General features: G+C 39.5%; 1 protein-coding gene across 1 annotated transcript in view; it reads left to right on the top strand.

The window, feature by feature from the left end:
• The window catches only part of ZNF277 (zinc finger protein 277), a 102,021-nt gene extending 85,500 nt beyond the window's left edge, over positions 1–16,521 (top strand). Inside the window, exons 5-9 of the mRNA XM_023737031.1 lie at positions 7,108–7,175; positions 8,749–8,845; positions 10,523–10,565; positions 11,974–12,148; positions 13,820–16,521. Coding sequence (XP_023592799.1) covers positions 7,108–7,175; positions 8,749–8,845; positions 10,523–10,565; positions 11,974–12,148; positions 13,820–14,006 — 570 coding nt within the window. The 3' untranslated portion in view covers positions 14,007–16,521. The remainder of the gene's footprint in view (positions 1–7,107; positions 7,176–8,748; positions 8,846–10,522; positions 10,566–11,973; positions 12,149–13,819) is intronic.
• The last annotated feature ends 10,259 nt before the right edge of the window (positions 16,522–26,780 follow it).

Below are 26,780 nucleotides of genomic sequence, written 5' to 3'. Positions count from 1 at the left end.
CAAATTCTAGTAAAAAAGACCAGACTTAATGGTTTGATTGAGACTGGAGGGACCCTGGAAGACATGGCCCCTGGACTCTCTGTTAGCCCAAAACTAAAACCATTCCCGAGGCCAACTCTTCAGACCAAGATTAGACTGGACTTTGGGACATAAAATGATATTCGTGAAGAGTGTGCTTCTTAGCTCAGTAGATACGTGATATTAAATGGGGAGCCTCTGTCTGGAGGCAAGAGAAGAAGGCAGAGAGGGTCAGGAGCTGGTTGAATGGACACGGGAAATCCGGGGTGGAAAGGAGGAGTGTGCTGTCATAGTATAGGAGAGCAACTAGGATCACATAACAATGTATGTATAAATTTTTGTATGAGAGACTAACTTGAATTGTAAACTTTCACTTAAAGCGCAACAATAAAAAAAAAAAAAGATTGGATGTGCTAGGTGCTATGCTAGATAATTAAAAAAACAAGCAATGTCTTCACTCTTCTCCCTTCTTCCCAATAAAAACTCCCCCCTCCTCCCCATTAAAAAAAAAAAAAAATTATCTTCATCATCCTCTTGGACCAGCCTGTTTTTATGGGAAGTTTCAGGAAAACGAAGCCATTTTACTATGCAAGGCGACTTTTATTTGTTTGGCTAGTAGCGTGGACTAACTTGTTTACCATGCCAAGGTTTTTAAACACATGGAAGGATGTCCTTGCCCAGAAACCTCAATACCATTTGCCAGCATCCATAGATTACAGTACTTTTTAAGAAGAGCTATTCAGTCAGAAGTAAATGTCAGTAGAGGAGGCCTTTGGAAATATGAGAGGGGATTTTTGATTGACACAATGCTTGGGAAGTGCTTGTACCACTCATGTAAAGAGAAGTGTTAAATAACTCTCTAGTGGGATTGGAACAAAGACTGGAAGTACTGTTTCTAACTGGCTCTTTTCTTAAGCAAATAAAAATTGGTTTGATTTTCTTCCCCCTTTTGATTTCAATGAATTAAGATCTAAACCCATTGGCCACAGAAGGCTAACTGAATGTAATCAGACTTTTTACCTATTGGATAGAAACAAGCATATCCCGAGCTGTGTTGGAAATCTCTGCTCCAGGGTCTGTTTTTGTCTGTTATAATCCTTACAGTGTTAAAATAAAATTCCCTTTAAGAAGCAAATTTAGCATGTGTTTGAAGACTGACTCTGAGAGATTGCCATGGTTTGCTACAGATGTTTTACAACCAGCTAAAGGCAGATGCCCCCTCTGAGTTCTCCAGTCTTCTCTTGAAATCACTCAGTCACAGTACTTCCTAGAATAAACGCTGCTTCAGGGCCCAACTCAATCCAGTAGGGAGTGGGCTTCAGTGTTAACTCGCTAAGAAACTGTCAGCAACTACAGAAAGCTATGGAAGGCATGTCATGGGGATTCTTCCTTCTGGGGCTGTTTTAAAGTAATGTTCAAGAGCTTAGGTCTAGCAGAACATTATACAGCTGGAGGTGTTTACCTTTTAGAGGAGACTTCAAAGGGACTGCTCACTCAAATTCTGCTTGCACTTTTAGAAAACTATGATACTTCATTCCCTGGGCATCATGTAGTGTGGCTTGTCAAATGTGAAATTACCTGCTCAGGCCGGCTGTCTCTAGACAAGTATGCTAGATGATACTGCCCACGGAGTGCCCAGTTTTGATGCAGCATGAATCATGGCTTGAGGGAAGTACTTCAGGAGAATATGAAAACTTTAATAACAGAGAAAATGAAAATTAACTAACAACTTTAGGATAATACTGATAGAAGTAATTTAAAAAAAAAACCTGGCAGCTATTTGAGTATTTACTCTGTGCCCAGCATTATTCTAAGTAATTATATCTTTTAAATCATTTATTCTTAACTACATCCCTATGACACAGGTGTTACATTATCCTTATTCTGTAGATTGTCAGACTGAGGCACAGAGAGCTTAAGTAAGTTTCTCCAGGTCACAGGGCTAGGACAAGTTACTTAACCTCCCTGTGTGTCAGTTTCCTTCATTTTTTTAAATTGAGATAATACTAATACCTATTTCTTATACTTTGGGTTAGTTTTTTTTAGTCAAGTAATGATGCTGAATTCATACTGATCTATTCATCCTCCATTGCCTATTCTCTTTTGTAACAAACTAGAAAATGAGCCAAGGTCAAAGTAAAGCTGACTTTTTAGCTCTTTAAGGACTCTAACCCACATTAGCCTCTTAGCCCTGTATGCTTTCCCACTGAGGTAAATAGCTAACAACAATTAAGAATGATTAAAAATAAAAATAAAAAACTAAAAAAGTGTTAGGATGCCTTAGCATCATAGGAATGATGTAAATTCCTTTGAAAGGGATTAAAGAAGCTAATAAACTACCTGAAGATGTATAAATGCCCTAAACTAGGAGGGTGCTTATCAGCTTTAATAACATTCTAGGAATGCTTAAAGAAGACTGTTGTATAATAATATAATAATACGTGTTGTTATTTTTGTGTGTTGTCAAGTTGATTCTGACTCATAGCGACTCTATAGGACAAAGTTAGAATTGCACCATACGGTTTCCTAGGCTAAAATATTTACTGGAGTAGATTGCCAGGTCCTTTCTTCCGAGGAACACCTTGGTGGGTACAAACCACCAATCTTTCAGTTAGCAGCCGAGCACTTAACCATTACACCACCAGGGCTCTTTTAATAATATGTAACCAAACCCATTGCTGTCGAGTTGATTCTGACTCTAGCAACCCTATATGACAGGGTAGAACTGCCCCAAAGGATTTCAGTTAGCAGTCAAGTGATTTAAGCACTGTGCCACCAGGGCTCCTAATAATATGTAAATGAATATATAAAAAACTGTCCCAAATAATAACAGTATGTAGAGAAAAATGAGGATCACAGGTTTCTTTGCAACTTTTTAGTTTTATTTTGGATGCCCTTAATGAAGAATATCTAACATGAAGAAATCATTAATATGAAGAATAAATTCTTCTAAAATTGTACTTAAGCAGTGAAGAGAGAGACAGTCACTGTTTCTCCTCTGAGGGAAAAGGCTGACATGAGTGTGGGAAAAAGGAGGAAGAATTGTTGTATTAGTGCTCACTGTGTATGCATCCATTTCTCACATCTTCCTCTCTCCAGAACCAGTTTCATTGACTTCATACCTTCTACAAACATTTGAGTGCCTTTTAGTTACCAGATGCTGGGAGAGAAGGAAAGACATTACAGACAGGGTGGCTGAATTGAGTCATTGTTTTCAAAGAGTTTGGAGCTTGGTATGGGAGACAGACATGTAAGCACATTTGTTTCAACACCTTGTAACGGTGTGTATGAAGTTAATATTTTGACGTCTTCTGTAGCAGATATATGCAGTATTTGGTCATTAACCCACAAGAGTTCCTCACCTCCACTACAAACACATATAGTGTCTCCAGACCAGCGGTGATGGAAGAAGCATCCAGGATACTTCTGGCAAGGTGCACTCTCATAGTCTTAAAAGGTGGGAGACCAACAGGGAAAGGAGGCTGTTTTTGGCTCTCTGAGCTCAGCAAATTGACAAATTCCTTTTTCCTTCTTAGGTGAGGTAATTTCCATTATTATTAACTCATGTCAGTTTCTGAATACTAATACACTTGCAAATCCACTAAAGGTCCTTTGCATAGTCTAGATTGACTACTTCAAGTTCTTGCTTTATTTTCTCACAAACCAAACGGCTTAGATGGACGTGGTTGGGGGACAAGGTACCAGACAGTTTCACATTCAGATACCCCTGCCTCAGAGGGCAACTCACATCATTATCAAGGCTTTGGCTATATACTCCTAAGGTACTCATGTTTCAAGCCCTGAGTTCCTCTAACCAAAAACAAAACGAAACCTATTGCCATCAAGTCGATACAGACTCATAGCAACCCTATAGGACATGGTAGAACTGCTCCTTAGGGTTTCCGAGGCTGTTATCTTTACGGAAGCAGACTGCCACATCTTTCTCCTGCAGAGCAGCTGGTGGGTTTGAACCAGGAACCTTTCAGTTAGCAATTTAACCACTATGCTACCAGGGCTAAAGGAAACTATGTTTGCAGTGGCTTTATCATTCTTTGATTTAAATTTTTTTTATTCTTAAAATATGCAAAGCCATTTATAATGATAGTAGGCTCTTGAGTTTTTTTTTTTTCTTCATAGTTTTGTTATAGTTCTAATGAAATAATTTATTTACCTTTAAAACACTTTTCTGAACTAAATAGTGCCCGGCTACCACCAAAAACTGCCCTGACAGGGAACACAACAGAGAGTCCCTGACAGAGCAAGAGAAAAGTAGGGTGCAGAACTCAAATTCTAGTAAAAAGACCAGACTTAAAGGTCTGACATAGACTGGAGGAATCCCAGAAGACATGGCCCCCGGACTCTCGGTTAACCCAGAACTAAAACCATTCCCGAAGCTAACTCTTCAGACAAAGAATAGACTGGACTGTAAGACATAAAATAATACTTGTGAAGATTGTGCTTCTTAGTTCAAATAGATACACGAGACTAAATGTGCAGCTCCTGTCTGGAGGCGAGATGAGAAGGCAGAAAGGGATTGGAGCTGGTTGAATGGACATGGGAAATCCAGGGTGGAGAGGAGGAGTGTGCTGTCACATTATAGGAATAGCAACTAGGAGCACATAACAATGTGTGTATAAATTTTTGTATAGAAACTAACCTGAGCTGTAAACTTTCACCTAAAGCACAATAAAAAAACATTTTTTTAAAAAACTTTTCTCTATTCCTAATTTTGTGTGTGTGTGTGTGTGCGTGTAAGCACACATGTCAGGTGTACGTGTATTGAAGGCAGAGATGTGCTAGATGAAAAGGAGCTTTTCTTTTTTTCCCTGTGTTTTTTCCACCCTCTCATTGATCAAAAACCATCTGATGCAGGGCCTTGAGGGGGTGTTCTGAACATCTTTACTGACATGCCTTCCAAACTTTGTTTTTCTTGCATTCTTTGCTTTTCCTGACATGATTCATTAGCAGGCACAGTGTCTTAATTAGAGAGTTATGTGCTTTGTTGTTTTTCTCTTTGGGTCTTGTTCTTGTAATAAGTCCTGTATTTAACTGAACCAAAGCAGTGCAGTCTGGAAAAGTCTGGGTCATTGTCACATGCAAATTGCTTGTTTCCTAATATATAGATTATTATATGATTCCTAATAGATTTCCATTTTCCCCTCAAGTGGTAAATGGTTAATGCTGTATAGCCTGCATAAATCCTTATATGTTGTACTGAATACTGAGGAAGTTGCAAAATAATGCTTTGAGTTTCAAAGTTTGGCAATAAAAGATAATTTTTGTTACTTTTGGCCTCAAACATTTATTGGCAAATATTGCCCATATAGTTGAGAATGCTAATACCACAGATGGCCCATCCCTGAGTAATATCTTACAGCAATAAAAGCATGACCTTAGTCTAAGTCCAGAGAGACCAAGGAAGACATTAATACTTAAAATATTTAATTCACCACCAAAAATTCTAACAAGGACCCTGTTGGCAGTGTTGAGGCCATTCTTGGTGTCCTATAATGAGGTTCAAATGCTTCATGATGACGCTCGAAAGTATGTTATGGAGTCTAAATTAACTATCTCTAATGATGCTATGGTAGATCTCTGCATGTCTGAGTTTATGCATCGTTTAGCTGATATGTAATGACAGCTTCAAAACCTCTCATTAAGTTGATGAATGATGGATTTTTTTCCCTCTAAATCATAATGGTACCAGTAGTTCTTTGTTTTTAGCTAAATGAATACCTTTATTTGAGAAAAAAATATGTCTATAATTGAGAGTGAATTATGGTTGTGTTTTTCCAAAACGATGATATTGAACAAGGATAGTTTGCTATAGCCTATAAGCTAATAGGTTGGGCTTGACCCTAACCGTGTTTTAGCTGCTTGAAAAAGTGTCCAGTAATGTTCTTAGATCTCCCCCTTAGTTACCACTGCTTTTGCATGGATCACAGTGGGAAGATTGGGAAGGGAGAAAAGAAGGGGCAAAAAAGAGAAGAAGAAATGGCTCAGTGGAGAGAAGAGAAGTGGTTGGGGCAAAGAAAGTCATTCCTACCCATCATTCCATAAGGTTTTGCTGAAACTATGATGAGGCTTGCCAGACGCAGCCCTAAAAGGGTGAGACTTCTCCGCTAACTATAAGGGGTGAAAGCAATTTGGATAAGTATTCAAGTACTTACTATTGCCTTGTACCGTGGGCTTTATATACAGTAACTAATTCACTGATCACCTTACAAAGACCTTTTGAGGTAGGGTCTAAATTTGCCTGAAACGTTTAGATTTTCTCAGTTACAATTCAGTTCAACAAATACTAGTATCCAGTGTGCACCAGGCATTGGAAATGGAACAGGCCAGGCCCTCATGGACTGAATTCTAGTAGGGGAGACAGATAGTAAATCAGAAGACAAATGGCTATATAAAATGATTTCCTCTAGTGATCAGTGCTTTGAAGAAAACTAAAATGTCAGAGAAGAAAAATGACTTGAAAAAGGACTGTCATTCTGCACAGGGGAGTCAGCAAAAGACTGAGGTGGTTACCGTTAAGCAGAGACCAGGAGGCCTGAGCCACACACATATGTGGGGAACAATGTTTCAGGCGGAGGATGCAACAAGTGCAGAGGTGCCTAGGTGGGCATGAGCGTGATGCGTTTAAGGTATAGCAAAAAGGCCAGTCTGGCTGGAGCAAGTTGATCAAGGGAAAAAGTGGTAGGAAATAGGGATGGGGAGGGAGCCAGGGACAGAGCACGGAGGCCTTATAAACCATGGTAAGGACTCTGAATTTTGTTCCAAGTGGTGGGAAACCACGGGAGGGTTTATATAAACAGGGAAGTGTCCTTTAGAAAGATCACTGTGGACTGAGGAGGATATTGCTTCTTCTCCAAAAGAAAAACATATTATGAAACCATTTTAGGATATATCCTTCCTTATCACTGAAATAAAATATTTAATACATCCTACCCATATAGTTTCAAAACCATTTGAGTGTGGAGTTTTCTTTTGTTAGAGTTGTGTGTTTGTTCCCTCTTTCTCTCTCTCTCTCTCCTCCTCTCCCACCTCCCACCCCCTTATCTCTCTAATTTCTCTCTCCTTCCTACATAGGAACTTGGAAAATCTTGGGAACAAGTTCAGTTGGAAGATGATCGGGATTTGCTAGACCATCAAGAAGAGTAAGACTTGTTATTGCTGCTAATTAATTACAGTGTTTTCCGGAGTGGAAAAACAGTTCTTTAATTTGATTTAAAATTATTTCTGGAGAATGTTACTTGAAGAGGCAGAATAAAAAGACACAAAACTCTTTTTTCTCTGAGACATACGTCCTTTGATGTAATATGGCAAAAACTTGAATTCAAAATAGCTTTGAAACAAGAATCACTAAAGCAACTGTTGTTCCAGCTAATAATATTTTGCCATTAAAGCTATTTACTAATTGAACACGCAGATAATATACAATTCAGAGAAAAATACATTCAAAGTGCTTTGTTCACTCAGTTGGTCCCCAGACCTTGAAGTGATACGATCTTTGAATGTTCGTGTTGCTTACTGTTGGAATAGAGAATATAACTGAATTGGAATTAACCTTGTTCTGTGTTCATCCCATTGATGACTAACTTAAAACATTCACAGCTTCTTTGCCTGAAATTATAAGCTTGAGAAGTAGTTCTTTTCAACCTAAAAGGATTTCCTATTATTCATCCTCTTTTTATTCAAAGCTGTGTGGCCCTTTTTCTCCCCCAGGATTTTGAATTAATATTATTTTATTGAAGTGTAAAGCCCAGAGTTGGAGAGTTGCCGTTTTCTAACTTTCTTTGATGCACAGAGAGTCAAGCAGTGAGTCCTCTAGAATACAAACGTTTCTTTCCCATTAGGGCATACTGGTTAGAATGCTTAATGGATGGATGTTGGCCTTTTAAAAACACAAAAGTAGTATAATGACCCAGAACAGATATGCTTCTGTCTCCCTCCTGGATGGATAGGGTTAGGGAAAATATTCCCCATCTTCTAATAGGAAAGCTTAGATGTGAACTGGGTTAGGTTCGTCTTCAAAGTCATAGCAGCAGTAATTTCTGAACTTTCCATGAGAAATTCTCCCTTGTTGGAGTTTGAATGGGTAGTTCCTTGGCTCCACATCTCTTCTCCCCACTAGCAGTTTTCCTGATTTAGGAGTGACCAGAATTGGCAGTATCTCAAAAGATAAATGCAAGGAAGAGGAAAAGTGGTGAAATGGATCCTGTATGCCTTGGGAGTTCTCTATGTGCTACCAGATTTAACACCTGGCCCATTGAACATGGTCAGTATTTCCCTCATGAAAGATGTATGGTTTGCCCTTTGAAAATACACCATTTGTCACGCAGAAACGCACTGCCAGCATCGTGCCTCACAGCGTGTGCACTCGGTGGTTGTGGATAATGAGAGCGAGCAGCACATCCCTGGATATGTCTCCTTTGCAAATTAAACCTAGTTGTCTCCGAAAGAGATTGCGCTGATTCTGCAGTGAGGTAACTGCTCAGAAAAGAAGCAAATAGAAGAAAATGGAGCAGCACCTGTTTGCTGTTTATATTAATTTCATAGTGCTGCTTTGAATTTCAAAAGCTGTATCAGAAAGTCATAATATGATGTGTCAGTCTTTACAAAACTGTCAGAGGTGAACGGGATTGGCGGGGGTTCCTGGGGAGAAGTTGCTGTGTAGTACACCTTCTTAATGAAGGGACCTTCCTATCTTCTGTTTCCTTTTTAACACAGTGACTGGTCTGACTGGGAAGAAATCCCTGCCTCTGCTGTCTGCTTATTTTGTGAAAAGCAAGCAGAAACAGTTGAGAAATTATATGTCCACATGGAGGTGAGATACTTTCATTCACTTGAAATTTGTTTTGCTCTGCCAGGGGAAAGCTGATACTTATTGCAACCTCATCCACTTATACCTTTAGTTTTTCAATCATTATCCCATTCCTAAAAGTGCTGTCAGCAAAACAGAAAAGATAAGCCAGGTTCACCCAGGAGAACCAGATCTCGGGGCAATTTAGTTAGTGCAGTTGACTGGACCGGGGTGAGCTGTGAGATTTTACAGACCACTGATTCAGTCCCATCTTTGAGATACTTACAGGATAGTTCTAGCTCAGAAAGTGGGGTCTGTGACCATGATTAACATTACCTGTGATATTATTATACACAGATATGGACAAGTTCTGGGTCCTTTTCCGGTACTTTCTGTGCTGGTGAGTAATGAGAGCAGGAGGGAAGGGAGGTAGCTGCCATTTACAAAGTTCCTGTGGAAGCTGAGGCCCCTCAGGGGTACATGGGAGAGGGTACAAGGATTGGAGGAAAGAAATTTGGGGGCATTTACAACCTGTACTTCCCCGTCTGGATGCCATTTTTATGTTATAATGAAGCTTGAAGCTAGACATTCAAAGCCTTTTTCACCGCAGTATATCTGAGAGAGATGACACACTCCCTACACTTCTGATAACTGGACAGTGAGGGTGGGAAACGGGATATCGAATGGTTCACCACAGTGTTGCATCTTGGAGGTAGAGGGCTAATTATAATAGAAAAATATTACCGGATGATTCTAAGATTCCCTTCCACCACCTCTGCCAATAGTGGAGCTTGCTTTCCTCTTTCACCCACCTTCATTCCAACCTCCTTCTGAACCACTGTTCTTACGCAGTCAAGGAAGGACCTAGAAGATGTTAGAAGGATCATGGGCATTTTCCCTTATGAAAGCAGAGTCAGTTTCTCTGAAACAAGGTACCACTAGTATGTGTGTACAGTTTCTGCGTTTAAATTGAAAGGGGTCTCAGCACTCCTGCCCTGTGCAGAGATTCCCTCTGCAGCGTCCTCTGCTCAGTCACTGTCTGATAATGTAGTGTGGAATTCCTAATTATCTTCCTGCATATGGTGCTGCACTAGATGCCACGTAGTTAGACGGTGTTTGTCCTCCGGGAGCGTGTAAGTTAAAACACGTATGCAGAGAGGCGAGTGATTGCAGCAACTGAACAAACAGAATAAGTAAAAGTCTCTGCATGGCGAAAATCAAAGAAAGTGTAATTTATGGGAAGATGTGAGTGATGAGTAACTTCCAGATTTAAGCAGTGTATTTGACAGCATAAAGCGAAAAGCAGAATCTGTAAAAATGCATATCTGCATGTGGAATAAAGGCCCAGTATCCGTAATTCTAGTCCAGGTGTACACTACAGTAGAGCCACATCTTACCTAGTGACTGAGGACACTTTTTGTCAAATGCAGCATGCATACATAGTAAATTGTAAAAACTGTAGCTATAAGCTGTGAATAATTAAATGTGTAACTGATTGGCATGACTTGTTTGCTTTGTGCTTAAAGAAGCAATTAGATGTGGGAGAAAACAGAATTAGAACACTTCAGAAGCAGAAGATGATGAACTCAACCCAGGTTTCTAAAGTGCTCAAACTCCTGTGAATAAGCTGTCTGTTTATAACTTCAGCACGAAAGATTAAATAATTCATATGCTTACAGATGTATTCGTTCCCTTTTTTAGGATGCACATGAGTTTGATCTCCTCAAAATAAAGTCAGAACTTGGTGAGTTTGCTTCGGAAGTCGTTTTCCATGATGGTGCACATTTTATATACAATACTGCAAATGATGCAGATGATGCCAGTGTGCTGTGGTGATTGGAGGGTGCACAGCCACAGTGTGTATGTACAGATGCGTCTACAGAACTCTCTGAAAGCAGTGATTCTCAACTTTTTTGAACTGTGATATTACAAATATGGTTTTTGATTTCACACAGTTTTCTTCCTCTTACCTACATATATGAGTACTTCAAATAAAATAAAACTTAATGCATAACCTATCACATAGAAGAAGGGGGCTAGTGGAAAGAGCATGGATTTTGGAGTCAGACTAGAGTTCCTATTTCAACTCCAGCACTTATAGTCTGTGTGATCTTGGGCCTCAGGTCGGAAGAATGTTATGGGGAGTGGATTCTGCATGTAAAACTCCTACTGTACTGCCTGGCAGCGCACCTAGCATTGTTTGCAGTAGATATGCCCTGTTATACCATTCTCAGTATCACTGTGATAGAAGGATTAGGTGCATTAAGACATAAAGTACTGACTTGCTGATGGATCCAAGATAGTCAGAAGCTCACTTCCCACAGCTCAGCTCAGTGACTACTTTCCTAGACTCCTGAATGTGTTACTTTACGGCTTTTATGAACATATATCCACATCATATGTATAATTAGCTTCCTAGTCAAGAACATGAGATCTGGAGTGAACAGCCTGGTGTCAAATCCTGGCTACACCACTTACTAGCTATGCAACCTTGTACAGTTTCCTAACATAGGTTTTGTGAAGATTAAATGTATTAGTTGTTGTTGTTAGGTGCTGTCGAGTCGATTCCAACTCATAGTGCCCCTTTGTGCAACAGAACGAAACACTACCCAGTCCTGCACCATCGTTATGATCGTTGTTATGCGTGAGCCCATTGTTGCAGCCACTGTGTCAATCTATCTCATTGAGGGTCTTCCTCTTTTTCGCTGACCCTCTACTTTACAAAGCATGATGTCCTTCTCCAGGGACTAATATATAGAAAGGGATTAGTATATAGAAAGAGATTAGTACAGTGTCTAACATGTAAGCCCTGTGTAAGTGTTGGCTGTTATTATTTGGTATATTTTATTTTGCTCCATAATTGGAGTGCCTCTTCAAGTTGGGGAACCATGGTGGCGCAGTGTTAAGAGCTGAGCTGCTAACCAGGAAATCAGCAGTTCGAATCCACCAGCCGCTCTTTGGAAGCCCTATGGGACAGTTCTACTCTGTCCTATACAGTCGCTGTGAGTTAGGATCAACTCAACAGCAATGGTTTTGGTGTTGGTTTTTCTCCAAGTTGGGTAATAAAGCTAAATGGCTCTTTTAAAAAATTATAACAGTGCAAAAATGAGCCTGACCAGTTGGCTAATGATGCTGTATATTGTCATTTTTAGGATTAAATTTCTATCAGCAAGTGAAACTAGTCAACTTCATTCGGAGGGAGGTTCACCAGTGTAGATGTTATGGCTGCCATGTGAAGTTTAAATCCAAAGCGGACTTAAGGACTCACATGGAGGAAACTAAACATATTTCACTGCTTCCTGAAAGACAGACATGGGATCAACTTCAGTAAGTAATTGTTCCACCAGGTGTGCACTTTCTTTCTCCATCTCCCTTATTTTATCCCTTTGTTTAATTTCTTAAAATTTAAAGGAAAACATGTTTATTATAAAACGTAAAAAGCTTCAAGAACCTTATTTTCAGAGTAATCCTCATCTTACAAATGAGACCAGCTATTTCAGAATTTGTAGTGTAGAGATAGATATAAATGTAGGTAGATGTAGAAGTAGATACAGATCTTTAAGTTATATCTTCCTAGGTATATTGTTTTGTTAACAGAATATTGTAAGCATCTTTCCATATCCATTACACATCTATTGCATCATTTTTAATGGCTGCCAAGTATCCCATTGTATGGTATACCCTAATTTGTTAGATATTTAGGTTGTTTCTTATTTTTTGTTATAAATAACAAAAAAAATGAATATCCATATCCCTGCATTTTTGCATATTTATCTCATTTAGATAAATTCCTAGGAATAATATTCCTGTGTCAAAGGTATGTACACTGTTAGGGCTTTTGGTATATATTTTGCATCTGGGCACCTTAAGAATAGTTGGTACCTATGAGGTGCTGTCAGCCTCCAGGGTAGCCTTTGCCAGCCTGATCCTTCTCTGCCTGGTTCTCATGTCTCTCTAGGATAACCTCAGTTTAGAAGACTTCTGAGAGGCTTTGGGTTTCTAGTTGCCCAGTGGTTCCTCTATTCTCAGGGGATGTTAAGCCAGGTCCTGGAACTCTAGCCCAAAAGCTCTAGTGTTTCTCCTTCAGAAAAATCCCGTAGTTGTGAGAGCCAAAGTCAGCCCCTGATTGAACCGGTGTCCTGTTCCTATAATTCTTCTTAGATAGATCAAAATCCTCAGAGGTACCCCCCGAACTAACTCAAGTGTGTCCAAACAAGGAATCAGAATAACAAACTCATAATTCAACAAACATTTCATTTTTTGATTACCAGTAATGATTAGATTGGAAAACAAAACCCAAGGGGAAACAACCATTTTCATCAGATATTTGAAGGATTTGTGTATGAAAAAGTAACTGTATTTTAACTTTGTTAACCAAGAGGGAAGCACTGGGACCTTTGAGTAGAAGTGAGAGAGGTATGGGTTTTAGCTTCACATAAGGAGATATTTTCTAACAATGAGAGCTGTCCAACACTGGAGTAGGCCACCTTTTGGGATAGTGAGTGTCTTATCACGGTAGATATCATGGCAGTGGCTGTGAAACATTACTACATTCTGTAAGGCTGATGTCAGTAAAAGTGAAAGTAACTCAGAAATTGTCTCCCTTATACAAAACCCATTGCCATCAAATTGATTCCAACCCATAGCAACCCTATAGGACAGAGTAGAACTGCCCCATAAGGTTTCCAAGGCTGTAGTCTTTATGGAAGCAGACTGCCACATCTTTCTCCCACAGAGCGGCTGGTGAGTTCAAACTGCCGACCTTTCGGTTAGCAACTGAGCACTTAACGACTATGCTACCAGAACTATCAGAACTCCTTGTCTCCCTTATAACCATTGCAAAATGCTGTTGAAATTGGTGGCAAGGAAAGCTAGCAAAGTTACAGATATATAGATAAATAGATACAGATATTAATATATGATGTATAATAATGCTACCTAGAAATTTCCTAGATATTGCATTAGTTTGGTTATTCAATGTATCTATGGTTGTTTCAGGTATTATTTTCCAACCTATGAAAATGATACTCTTCTGTGTACACTGTCTGACAGTGAAAGTGACCTGACAGCACAAGAACAAAATGAAAATATTCCCATCATCAGTGAAGATACTTCAAAACTGCAGGCTTTAAAACAGAGCAGCATTTTGAACCAGTTGCTACTACAAGAGTGTTTGAAAAACTAGAAGAAACTGCTAGAGAAGCAATTTTTAATGTTTTCTCCTATGAAACAGACACAAAAGCATAGTTGAAATTTGAACATCAGCAAAGGACTAATCCTGGTGAAATACACTTTTTTATTTTTTTTAAGTTTTCAGAAAATAGAAAAATAAGGACATTTTGTATCTTGCCTGTGAAGTTCTGTTGTGTAATCATTTTAAATGGTCTTTTTTCATTGAATTCATAATTATCTATGATAAGGAGGATATGGAAATCACAAATAAATGACATGTTCAAATTATGGATAAAGCTACTTTCAACCAGTAGTTGTCTTCTCTTCACAAGCCTTCTTCATCCAGTAAGTCACACAATTTGACAGAAATATCCTTTCTGTACTGTATTTGCTAAGTTGTACATGAAGTAACCAAACCACAGAAGAGAGGAAAAATGATCAGAGACCTAATGCACAAATTGAACACTGTTCCAGAATAACCAAGAGTTGCCTATGTCATCATTACTCACTTTTGTCTAAAGTTACAAAACTCCCTAGAAGTAGGCATCGAGCCAGTTAACTTCACCTTCCTCTACAATGAGTAAAGAACGCTTGACTAATTTGGAGTTTGGTACTATCAGATAAAGTCATTTTTGTCTGATTCAGAAATCTGTTCTGGCCATGTTCTCTCCATATAGAATGTCTTATTACCAACATTAGTTAAACTGAAGGCCTCCACGCCATTTTGTTTAACCTGTCTTTGTCCCTGAGTCCACCACTACATTGATGCATAATGCACGTTAGAGATTCTGTCTGTTAAACTGAAGAGGTTTAAGAGTGACAGGAGGAAGGTGCTCAGTGTGGTTTTAAGCTAAATGTTGGTGTTTCATGGACTTCTGTTCCAGTTATATGTGTTAGCATGAGAAATCTAGAGTTAGTTGAACAGAAAGCAGAATACTTACCCAGATACTGGAAGCCATATGATTTACATTATAATAGGAAAAGCTTGCCTGTCTCAATTACTAAAGCACTCACATGGAATCTGGTGTGGAGTATAATTTTGCCATTAGTGTTTATATTTGCTTAAATATCAGTATTTCAAGTAGTGCTAAAGATTAAACCCCCCTCCTCACTAAATGTTGCATCATTTTAAATTATTTAATACCCAAAAAATGATCTTTTTAGAAAATATTATGTCACTCTATGTTCCAGGGATTATATTCTTATACAGTTTTCACATTTGTAATATTCTCAGTGACACCCCGCCTCGGGGGTGGGGGGCATCCCAACTGGAATGTATAATGCCTGAATCCAAAACGGGTCTCCAGAGCCTTGCAAATGAGAATAGTCTGCAAGAGCCTGTACAAAACAGCCTCACAGATCTATGAAAACTCCACAGAATGCAAGCTGCTGAATTTGCTTTTGAACTTTTCAAGCCTACTTTGATCTGGTATGGCAAGAAAGATCGAGGCAGGATTGCCTTTTAGTCACTGGTGAGTGGAAGAAAACATATGGTACTTTTTATTATGGAAATATATAACATTCACAAAAGTAGACTAGAATAATGAACCCCCGTGTTCTCGTCACCAATTTCAAACATTTTCAATATTCTGCCATTTTTATTCTATCAACCTCCCCGCCCACACACACACGCTTTTATTTTTCATGGAATATTCTAAAGCAAATCCCAGACATTGTATAATTTTATCTTTAAATACTTAAGTATATATCTCTAACAGATAACTACCATTTTTTAAAACATAAACACAATACCTAACAAAATTAACAATAACTTCTTAATATCATCTGTTTTCAGTATTCCCCAGTTATGTCAAAAAGGTCTTATTACAATATTATCAGTTGTGGGACAAATGTCATGTACCTCCTGATAAGATGCACTGTGGAGGACAAAACATCATGTTTGCAGATTCCTACCAAAAATGTATAACCTGAATATAAGCATGAAGAAACATCAGTCAAACTCAAATTGAGGGACTGTCTCCAAAATAATTCATTTAAAAATGTCAAGGTCATGAAAAATAAAGACTGAAAAACTGTTCTGGATTAAAGAAGACTAAAGATATATGACAACTAAATGGAACATGTGATCTTGGAGGCGCAAAAATATTTTTCTTTTGCTATAAAAAGCTTTAGTGGGAGAGTTGGCAAAATTTGAATAACGTCTATAATAAATTTTACAATGTTGATGTTAATTTCCTGATTTTGATGATTGTCCTGTGGTTATATATGAGAATGACCTTGTTTTTTAGAAAGTACATACTTCGGTATTTAAGAGTAAAGGGGCATTTTGTTTGCAGTTCTCAAAACAGTTCGGAAAAAGACTAATATGGATATATGTAGAAAATGGTAAAGTAAATGTGATAAGCTTTTAACATTTGCAGAATCTAGGTGTAGGGTATATGGGAATTCTTTGTACTATTACAACTTTTCTGTAAGTCTGAAATTATTTCAAAATAAAAAGTTTTTTAAAATGTCTTTTACAGTTGGTTTGTTTAAATCAGCATCCAGGTGAGATCCACACATTGCATTTGGTTGGTGTGGCCATTAAGGATTCACCCTTCTCTTTTTTTTTTTTTTAATGTCACTGGGTCATTTCTCCCACTTTCTGAATTTGGCTGTTGTATCCTTTTTGTGTCACTTAACATGTTCCTCTATCACCTTTTTTTTTCTACAAATTGGTAGGTAAATCTATAAGCTTCATTAAATTTGGATTCAAAGAAAGTTTTTTTGTGAGAATACTTCCTAGGAGATACAACATGGTTCCTGTTGCATCATGTCAGGCACATGATATCCGACTGTACCTCTTTTAGAGGTATCAGAGTAGATCAGTGCGTTCAGCTATTGTCTGTCTGATGCATCATTAAAAAGTTCCCCATCACCGTTTATCTAATGATTTTGGCATCCATTGGTAATTGTTGCCTACATCTATTATTCTTTGTTGGTTTTTGTTGTTATGTGCCGTCAAGTCGGTTCCGACTAATAGCAGCCCTATGTACAACGGAACAAAACCCTACCCAGTTCTGTGACATCCTCATAATCGTTGCTATGTTTAAGACCGTTGTTCCAGCCACTGTATCAGTCCATCTCATTGAGGGTCTTCCTCTTTTTCTCTGACTCTCTACTTTACGAAGTATGATATCTTTCTGCAAGGACTGGTCCCTCCTGACAACGTATTCGAAGTACAAGAGATGAAGTCTCGCCATCCTCGCTTCTAAGAAGCATTTTGGCTGTACTTCTTCCAAGACACAGTTATTCATTCTTCTGGCAGCCCATGGTATATTCACTATTCTTTGCCAACACCATAATTCAAAGGCATCAATTCTTCTTCGGTCTTCCTTATACATTGTCAGCTTTTGCATGCATATGAGGTGATTGAAAATATCATGGCTTGGGTCGGGTGCACCTTAGTCCTTAAAGTGACATCTTTGCTTTTTAACACTTTAAAGAGGTCTTTTGCAGCAGATTTGCCCAATGCAATACATCATTTGATTTCTTGACTGCTGCTTCCATGGGTGTTGATTGTAGATCCAAGTAAAATGAAATCCTTGACAACTTCAGTATTTTCTCCGTTTATCACAATGTTGCTTATTGGTCCAATTGTAAAAATTTTTCTTTCCTTTATGTTGAAGTGTAATCCATAATGAAGACAATAGTTTTTTATCTTCATCAGTAAGTGCTTCAAGTCTGTTTCACTTTCAGCAAGCAAGGTTGTGTCATCCACATAATCACAGGTTGTTAATGAGTCTTCCTCCAATCCTGATGCTGCATTCTTCATACAGTCCAGCTTCTCACTTCAGGGGTTTCAAAACGGTTTTCTAATTCTATCATTTCTTTGTAGGTAGGTTCTTTATACAGCATGTGTGCTATAGAGCACTGAAGTATACATTTTCAGTTGTTGATGCCAGGCTGTCAAGGTGGTGCCCCGAGAATAATCTTGGAGTCGGGTGGCCTGTCCAGAGACTCGAGTTACTTCCTCCCACCATGTGGTCCTGAGTTTACTGGATTTGTAGATGGCATAGGCTCTAACCATTGCTTTATATTTCCAAGTTTCCAGCTGTGCATGCACCCATTGACAGCTGGTATAGTTTTATTAATAAACAAGCAAAGAAAATGGGAGACTTTATTATAAAGAAAAAAAAAAAAAGCCTTCTTGGGTTGAGTTAAAGATACAATTCAGTTAAACTGTTTTGAACCCAAGGGATAAGAAGGCAATTAGACCTATGCCTAGAACCCGCTTTCCTTAGAAATCAGATTTGTTCAGGAAATCAAGGAGGGTCTCAGGTGTTTTCTAAAATGTGCTTCAGTCTTACTCAGAAGAGGAGCAATGAATAAATGAGAAAATAAACTCAGAATTATTAAGGTCGAGGAGGAGAAAGCTTATTAGAGAAAATGTTGAGGTTTTAGAAGACAGATCAGATAGATATAAAAAGGAAAATGAGATAGTGAAGGACAGACCAGGAAAGAGATGATGTGCTTAAGGCTTAGTTCATGTAAGAGGCCGTTTTTTAAATGGGAAAATTTGGGGTGGGGAAGGGGTTTAAAGACAGAAATGGTTACTTAGACCTAAAGAAATCTAATGAGAAGCGAATCTCAGCATATTGTATAGACTCCCAGAGGAGCAAGAATATAGGCCACCACTGGTAAAGTAGTCTGTTAGAACTACTTCAGGACTGCTTGATAAGAAACACTGGAGAGCCGCTCCTTAAAGATTGGGACAGCAATACCAAGTGCACCCTGAAAGTCTGGACAGTTTGAGAGATGAGACCAGTCAGATGACAGTAAACTAAGGAAGTATTGGATGGGCTTCCAGGTGTCACTATAATTGCAGATAGGGACACAGCTGTTGCCTGTGCACTGAGGAAACACGCCTGAGAAATTCTGGAATTAAGACTAAGTGAAGGCAACAAGAAAGATGAAACGTAACAGAAGAGAGCCAGGCAGGACGGTGATGAATGGACTCCAAACATAGGTTAGCTTTTAGTCCAATGGGAGAATATTAGCTGGTTAGGATTCTCTAACTCAGAATGGTGAGGGTGGCCAAGATTTTTTTGAACAACGGTTGCTTTCAGCAGACCCAGGACCTAGTGACTTATCTGTCACAAGGAGGCCACATTAGACAAAATCTAGAACAAAATGTTAGATAAGCACATGTCTGGGACAGAAAGGAGAAAAGGTGTCAGATTCTGCAAATAGTATTAGGCCTACATGTGTTAGGGAAGGAAAGGGATCAACTTAGAAGCAAGCTATACTGTCACAGACTCAGCTATTTCTCCCTGAAAGGAGTAGAGGAAAATCAGGCCCTTAGGCATAACTCGTTATTGCAGAAAAAGGCACAGCAAAGAGAAATACTGCCTGAGGCCTGCACCAGTCAAAAGCAGGGAATGGTGGTGTGCAGAGGAGAGCTCAGCAGAGGTATCAGTCCTCATCAGGTCCCAGTGTGACTAGTCTGGTAGTCTAATACCCATTCTCCCTTTCTTCAATAATGGGAAAATGTTTAGTTGGGTATATGGCTGCCCAGGGTCCCAGTGTGACTAGTCTGGTAGTCTAATACCCATTCTCCCTTTCTTTAATAATAGGAAAATGTTTAGTTGGGTATATGGTTGCCCAGGTGAAGATACATTTCTCAGCCTCTCTTGCAGCTCAAGGTACTAACCCATGTGTCTAAATTGTGGCAAATGAGATGTAAGTAGGATGGTGTCTCGTGTGACAGCTTCTGAATCCTCAAGATACTGAAACAAGCACCCTTTGTTTTCCTTCTCATCCCTTCCTATCTCCTGTTGCCTAGGATGTAGCTGGTCTCATGTGAGGTAGTAAAGTCAAGGCCATGTAACATGGGGCAACAATATCAAAGGAATCTGGATCCATGACACCTCAAGGGCTACCCCAGCCTGGAATGCTGACCTAGACATTTATGTGAAAGAAAGAAGCTTCTACCTTCCCAATGTTATTTTGAGTTTTCTGTCATTCATCACCAACGCTAATCCTAACTAATATACCTAGTATGTGAAACATCTGCAGCAGCTTTAGTTCAGGAATCTGCTGAGAGTGTTTTCAGCTGAAACAAATGAGAGGCTAAAAGGAAAATTGCCCCTAGAAGGCAGCCTTCACAAACCTAAGAAATTCCGCAACAAAAGGCAGCAGCAGGAGCCACTGTGGCAAAGAACTGAGAAGCGTGCACACAGGAGATCGGAAACCATGTCATTAGAGGCCAGATTCTGTGGAGCAGGGGCTACTGGAAATAGGGCTCAGTGGGGAAATGAAAGTTCAGAGGTTTGAAGATGCGGGATGGGAAAGAAAAGCCTGTCAAAACAGACCTTGTGACTGGGCTTCCCATCATTACATATTTCTAAACTTTCCAAGAATGCCAATGTCTCATATGCTGCTCCTGGAGAAATATCTGTGGATTCTTCCCACAGATATTTGGTAAAACATGTTGCAAAAATTAACTCCTAAAGGGAGATTCCTTCCAATCGAGTTTAAGTTTACAGATCAAAATCTAGTACTTACACAGAAGGACTGACATCCTCATGAAGCCAAAATCAAAACATCACTGAGCCTCTATTCTGGAAAGTACAGGGCATCATTTTTTCTTGAAAACTACTTAAAACTCTTGGAGTTGACTTTTTTTGTTTAACTTTGTTAGTGTTGATTAAGTACTTTAATAATATTCTTCAAAAGGTGAGGTATATCAGAAACTTGGTGTTTAACCAATTCAACTCACGAGACTCTGAGAGAACCACAGCCGTTCTAGTGAGACACGGTCCAGGCTGCTGAAAGAATCACAGTGTGATCCAGGCATCAAGGACCCGCTAATTCAGAGTGAGCATGATCAGAAGTTGGGGAGGATGAATTTTAAACTTTAATTTCTTTTAACTTTAACTCACACACACACGAGGAAATTTAATCTTTGGAGTTCAATTTCTCCCTGGGAAATTCACAGTGGTAGATGAGTTATATTTAAATTTGGGGCATAAATCTTTTCCAGAATGTTTGTTATTGAAGGATCTTTACATTATCATATAATCTCTTTGTAGTACTGCTGACAGACTGTTCTGAAGGACACAGCTATACATAGTTAGGAATGGAAAATAGAATTAGGAGTGAACTTTTAGGTAGGGTTCTGTGTGGCCTTGGAATTACTTCAGTGAATTGCCTCTGAGGACAATAGCTATGCTCTTCACCACCAGTCTCAGGAGAATACACAAAGGAAGCATAGTTGGCATTGGGGAGGAAGAGTGGGAGATGTTCTCATAAAGGGGAGAGTAGCATTGTCCTGATAGATTGCTGGTCTCCTTCTGCAAAGGAGATGGTCACACCCTTGGTTGGCCTTGAGCTTAATGGTTACACTCAATGAGGTAAGAGAACAAAAATCTGGAGAAAGCTGGAAAAGGAGAACCTTTCTTCCCCTGGTATCTTGTTTCAACAAGAAAGAGAATCCACTAGCATATCATTCTTGGTTACTCTCTACCCTTTCTCTCACTCCTACAAGGGAGAAGGAGTGATTTTTTTCCTGACTAGAAATTTGGAGAACTGGAACTAGGCATCTGTGACTCAGCTCCTTCCTCCTCCTTTTTCTCTCTGAGATCTGCTTGTCTGCAGAGAGAACACATCCTGTTCTGCTTCTCACTGCTGAAAACTTTAGAGTGGCAGAGTTTGCCCATGGAGCTGGAGGCCTGCCGTTGTCCAACACTGTGACTGTGTGGATAAGTCAGTCTCATTTTGAGGTTCAGTATTAGAAAGCTCACTTGCCCACAGCTGTAAGCATGTTCTCCAGTATCATCTTTATTAGCAATAAAGGTGATATTTCATTTCCATCTGCCTGATTCCTGTATCAACTAGCCCTTCCAGAAGGCACACAGATGCCTCTCAGGAATGATGAATGTGGCCAGGATTCCTGGGAAACCACTTCTCAGAGAGTTACCACTCAAAACAACAAATCTAGTCAGCCAGGAAGCAAAACAGACCTACTTCCATATGGGACTAAGGCTGGGTGACAAAGCCAGAGAATCTAGGATATCCTTGGTGAGCTAACTGGACTCACACTCTTTGAAGGACCATCAGAAATGGATGTTAGGTTGGGTTGCAGCAGAAGATCTTGAGACAAGAATTTGAGCGCAGGTCATTTATCTGAGAAGGAAACCCAGGAAATACCAGCAAGGAAGTGGGGAAGTGAAAAATGAAAGGAACACAAAACTGTATTAATGCAGAGGTTGCTGCTATGAGAACTGGGGCTCAGTCACAGTGAGGGCCCCTGGGAGACTGCATAGAACACCCCACTACCCACCACCACCACCACCAAAGGGGTGAAGAAGCTGGAATTTCCACTGGTCATTTGTTGATGACTTGTCCCAGGGGCATTAATTTCCTGGTACTTCCAACCTGCCTTGCATGAGGGTTAGCTCACTGGAGGCTAGAGAAGGCCCTCAACAAAGATTTGAGGGTTCTGGTAGTAGGAAGCCATAATGCAAAGGAGATGTGTACAGGGCCCTGACAGCAGTATACTGCTACAACTATAGATGTTGTACTACTACAGCAGAAAATGTCTTATGTAGAGCCTGGCAGTCCTCTCAGACCGCTAGGTGGCACAAATGATTTGCCCATGACTGCTGATCTAAAGTTTAGCAGTTTGAAGCCACCCAGTGGAACCACCTAAGAAAAGGCCTAGTGATCTGCTTCCAAGAAAACCCTACGGAGCAGTTCTACTCTGTAACACATGGAGTCATCATGAGTCGGAATTGACGTGACAGCAGCTAGCAACAAGAAGTAGCCTTCACAACTTTTCCATGGATCGATCATCTTATTTGACACCCCAAAGTTATGAGGTATCTAGTCAGGAATTTCTATCCTCATAAAGGATAAACCCAAACCAACTGTCGTCGAGTCTATTCTGACTCATAGCGACCCTATAGGACAGAGTAGAGCTGCTCCATAGAGTTTCCAAGGAGCACCTGGTGGACTGGAACTGCTGACCTTTTGGTTAACGGCCATAGCACTTAACCACTATGCCACCAGGGTTAGAGGATGAGAAAACTGAGAACCAGAGAGATGGTGACTTGCTCCAAAGAAAACAGTACAATGAAGTCATATACAATATAATATATGGGGATTGAAAATGAGACAAAGCCAAGTCCTAAACTTTTTTAATGAATGGAGGAATAGCAATTCTTTTTGAGAGGACTGAATAGAACCTGCAATCAGAACAAGAACAAATCTTTTAATGTAAGTACTCTGCTGAATTTATATGCAGAATTAACATACCCAATCCACTTCCATCAAGAGCATCAAATTGCAGCTATTGTTTGCTTAGCCTGCAGAAATAGCCACCCTCCATCCTTGAAGTTTAATTCAACACTTTCAATAAACTTTAGATGATGGATAGCTAGAGGATTAAACCAGGGGTGGCAGTTGAACTCTTATGCTTTATAACTGATATTTTGAAAAGCTAAAGCATGTTCAATTCCTAATGATAGCAATTTGCAAGATTGAATGGCATTGCAAGCATGTTAATTCAAATTGAAAACATACATCTAAGTTAATACTCATTTCACAATGTTCCGAGATATAAGTGAAGTGGTATTTTTTTGCTTATAAAACTAGATTGCCAAAAACAAAAACAAAAAAGTCTTTTGAGGATATTCTGCCAGTTGACTCAGAAACAAGGTGAGCAGTAAATAAACCCTTAATAAAACCATAGCTTGTGATTTTGGAAAACATTAAAAGAGCAAAAGAATATGCTGTGGTAATTTGTTTAAAAGAAAAAGAAGGAAGAGGAGAAAAAGTGAATGTAAAAGAAAAACAAAAAACTGAAAGTTATTAATCTCTCATTCACACAGAAAGCCACTCTAATACCTCCATCATTGCCTACAAAGATAATGTCCAAAGCTTGGCATTTGAGACCCCCTCACAGACTGCTGCCTCCTCCATCACAAAATCAAATCCATCACCAAGTCCTGTCAATTCTATCTCCAAAATACATCTCAGTCTCTACCACAGTCCTCTCTGGTCTGAACTACTGCAGTAGTTTTCTAACTGGTCTCCCTCCTTCCTTTACAGCTCCTCCTCAAAGCATCTAGGGTAATCTTTTTAAACTCCTTCAACGGTATAATGGACTTTCTTGGTTACTTATCTAGCATTCACTCCCTACTTCTCCCTTTCCTAATAGCTTTCAAATTATTCCTTGGGGAATCACTCTACTCCCACAAAGTAGCAGCCATGCTTTTTGAGGCTGACCCCAGTCCTAGCTTCAAGGGTGAGGAAGGTCCTGAATGAATTAATAACTGCAGAGGTGGGTTGAGGGATGATCAGTAGCTTAGCCTAACCCAAGCCAGGCATAGCAAGTTCCTGGTCACTGTGGCTGGTCTAGGTGGATCCAATCAGAGTGAAGCTGAGGATTTCTGTTAAATGGCCTAGAGAAACAACTTTCCTTCTGATTTTGGAAAAAGAAACACATACCCTGGTTGCTGCCCAAAGGCGCTTGCAACCTTGAGAGAAACTAGCCCAAGGACTCTTAGAGGAGAGCAAAGCTACGAGAATTTCAGAGAAATGGAACCAGAGCCCTGACTGAACTTCACCTGAAGGTTCCTCAGGACTTTTTCATTACTAGAGCCAATAATTCCCTTTTATTGTTGAAACTCTCCGAGTGGGATTTTCTATTACAGGCAGTGAAAGCTTCCCAGCTAATATAAATGGCTCCCCAGTGAACGTGGAATCAAGTCTAAACTTCTGACATGAACTGAAAGGCTCTTGAACTGGCCCCAGTTTACATCTCCAACCTCATCCCATGATATTCTCTCCAGGCAACTAGCCTGCTTCGTTCCTTGAACAGACCACACTTTTCTCCACCTCACTGTTTTTGCACATGTTATGCTCTCTGTCTGTACATTCTTACCCCAGCTCTTTACATTAATGTCTCCTTATCATCCTGTCTTTGCTTAGCTATCTCCACATACTGGCTCAGGCCACTTTTTATCCTATAATAATTTGTCAACAGTGCAGTTTCAAATTCAAGAACCCCATAAGAGAAAAAGACAGGCTGTGAGTTGGAAATTGTCTTAGGAGCCACAGGCAAATATTGCGTTTGGTCTTTTCTTTCTTACCCCTCTGGGAGAAAATTATGTAATAGACTTGTGGGGACTTCAAGTTTTTTCTTGAGGTAAGATGGAGAATTGTATTCACAAGAATTCTAGCAGGCTGTTTCCCATAGGGCAAAAGCCATAGTAAGAAACCCAACTGCACTTTGCTGCAGGCTGTGTGAGGTCTGGAGGATTCTGAGCTGGGAGCCAGGCGCAGAGAGAGGTAGGTGAACAGAAGGCGGAGTTAGAGAGGCAGTGGAGAGTGTGGAGAAAGGCTGCACAGGTCAGAGAGAGGACAGGCTGCTTAACACAGGAGAGAGTTGAGGACGTGGAGAACGTTTTGTTGTGAAACACATGGAGTACAGGTGTTCTTCCTTTAAAAAAATTCCTTAGTAAAAATACATCGTGGAGGCTTCTAATACTGGGTCTGTACCAGGCAGAGGTAGGCCACAAGATAGCCTCATGTAGTCCAGTTACCAATTGGATAAACACAAACTTCAAGGTGAAACTTGGGAGTCTCTTTTTACCAGTGAAATTCTGAGGTACTAAGAAAATAGTTCTTTTTGCTTCTCCAACCCCCTCCGTAACAGTCAACGAGTAGCTTAGTCTCTGGAGAGAATCTGACTCGTTAATTTGTAAGACAGCTTTCATCTTTGTGCCCTTTTCTTTTCCTCAGAAAGTGACAAGTTGGTTACTTTAAATCTCCCTTGAAAGCAATGGCAATGTTAGTCATGTTTTTAAAATGTACTGGTTAGTGAAATTCCTTCTTTCAGTAGCATGTTATTTATTATTATCCCCAGCCACTGATATAACTCAGGTTAAATTATTAAAACAAGTACTACCATGGTGCACACAATAATCACAGGATTAGGATGTCCTGTGATAAATTCCTTTATTTTAGCATTAGGAACCCGCAAAAATGGCAAATTCATATGGGTCAACCTAAGAGGATTGGTTTTAAAAGTTAAGGGAGATAAAAATTATCTGGCAGCACACAACCTGACAAGATGAAGATTATCTTCATGTTGGGCTAGAATTAGAAATCCTAGTCGTACGCAGTATTTCTAGTCAAAATGTTCAGTGCCCACCAGCTCGGTTCTTAATACGTACAAGTGGGTGAGGTGGGCAAGGCAGGGACTGCAGTGACCCCTCCCCAAGGGGCTCGCTGCTCAGCTCTAACCCATTTGCCCTAAGTAGCCCCATGCTAATTGCTACATCAGAAATTTAGGCCCAGGTGGCCAAATTGAATATTTTTCAAAAGAAATTTGGAGTTTTATGTGAAATTTCCTGATTTTTAACTCTTGTCTGAGGACTAACACCAGTTTTCAATCTCTGCTATAGATGACATGAAAAAATAGAATAACTAATTCATACAGTATTGACTCTAGACCTGTATTCTTGAAAGCAGGTTTGGGAGCATGCACGTAGAGGATGCTGGTAGAAATATTTGAATTTCTATACATATTCATTTTATCTTATCCTTTAAAATTTTTATTTTTGTGTATATTTATAGTGTGATAATATGTTAGAAAATAGGGCCTATATATAAATTGTAAGGAATATATGTAATTGAGAGAGGGAGGGGGAAAAAAAAACACTGAGAGAACGTATTTTAAAACATTTTACAGATACAGGTGTGGAATCAAAAAAGTTCAAAGATTTTCTGCTGGAGACTACACCTCAACAATATGTCATGATCAACAGTTCTCAAACTT

This window comes from Trichechus manatus, unplaced genomic scaffold, assembly GCF_000243295.1.
Source record: "Trichechus manatus latirostris isolate Lorelei unplaced genomic scaffold, TriManLat1.0 scaffold00096, whole genome shotgun sequence".
In the NCBI taxonomy this organism is placed as follows: Eukaryota; Metazoa; Chordata; class Mammalia; order Sirenia; family Trichechidae; genus Trichechus; species Trichechus manatus.
Note: the sequence above shows the minus strand (reverse complement) of the source record. Positions and strands in the feature narration are given on the sequence as shown.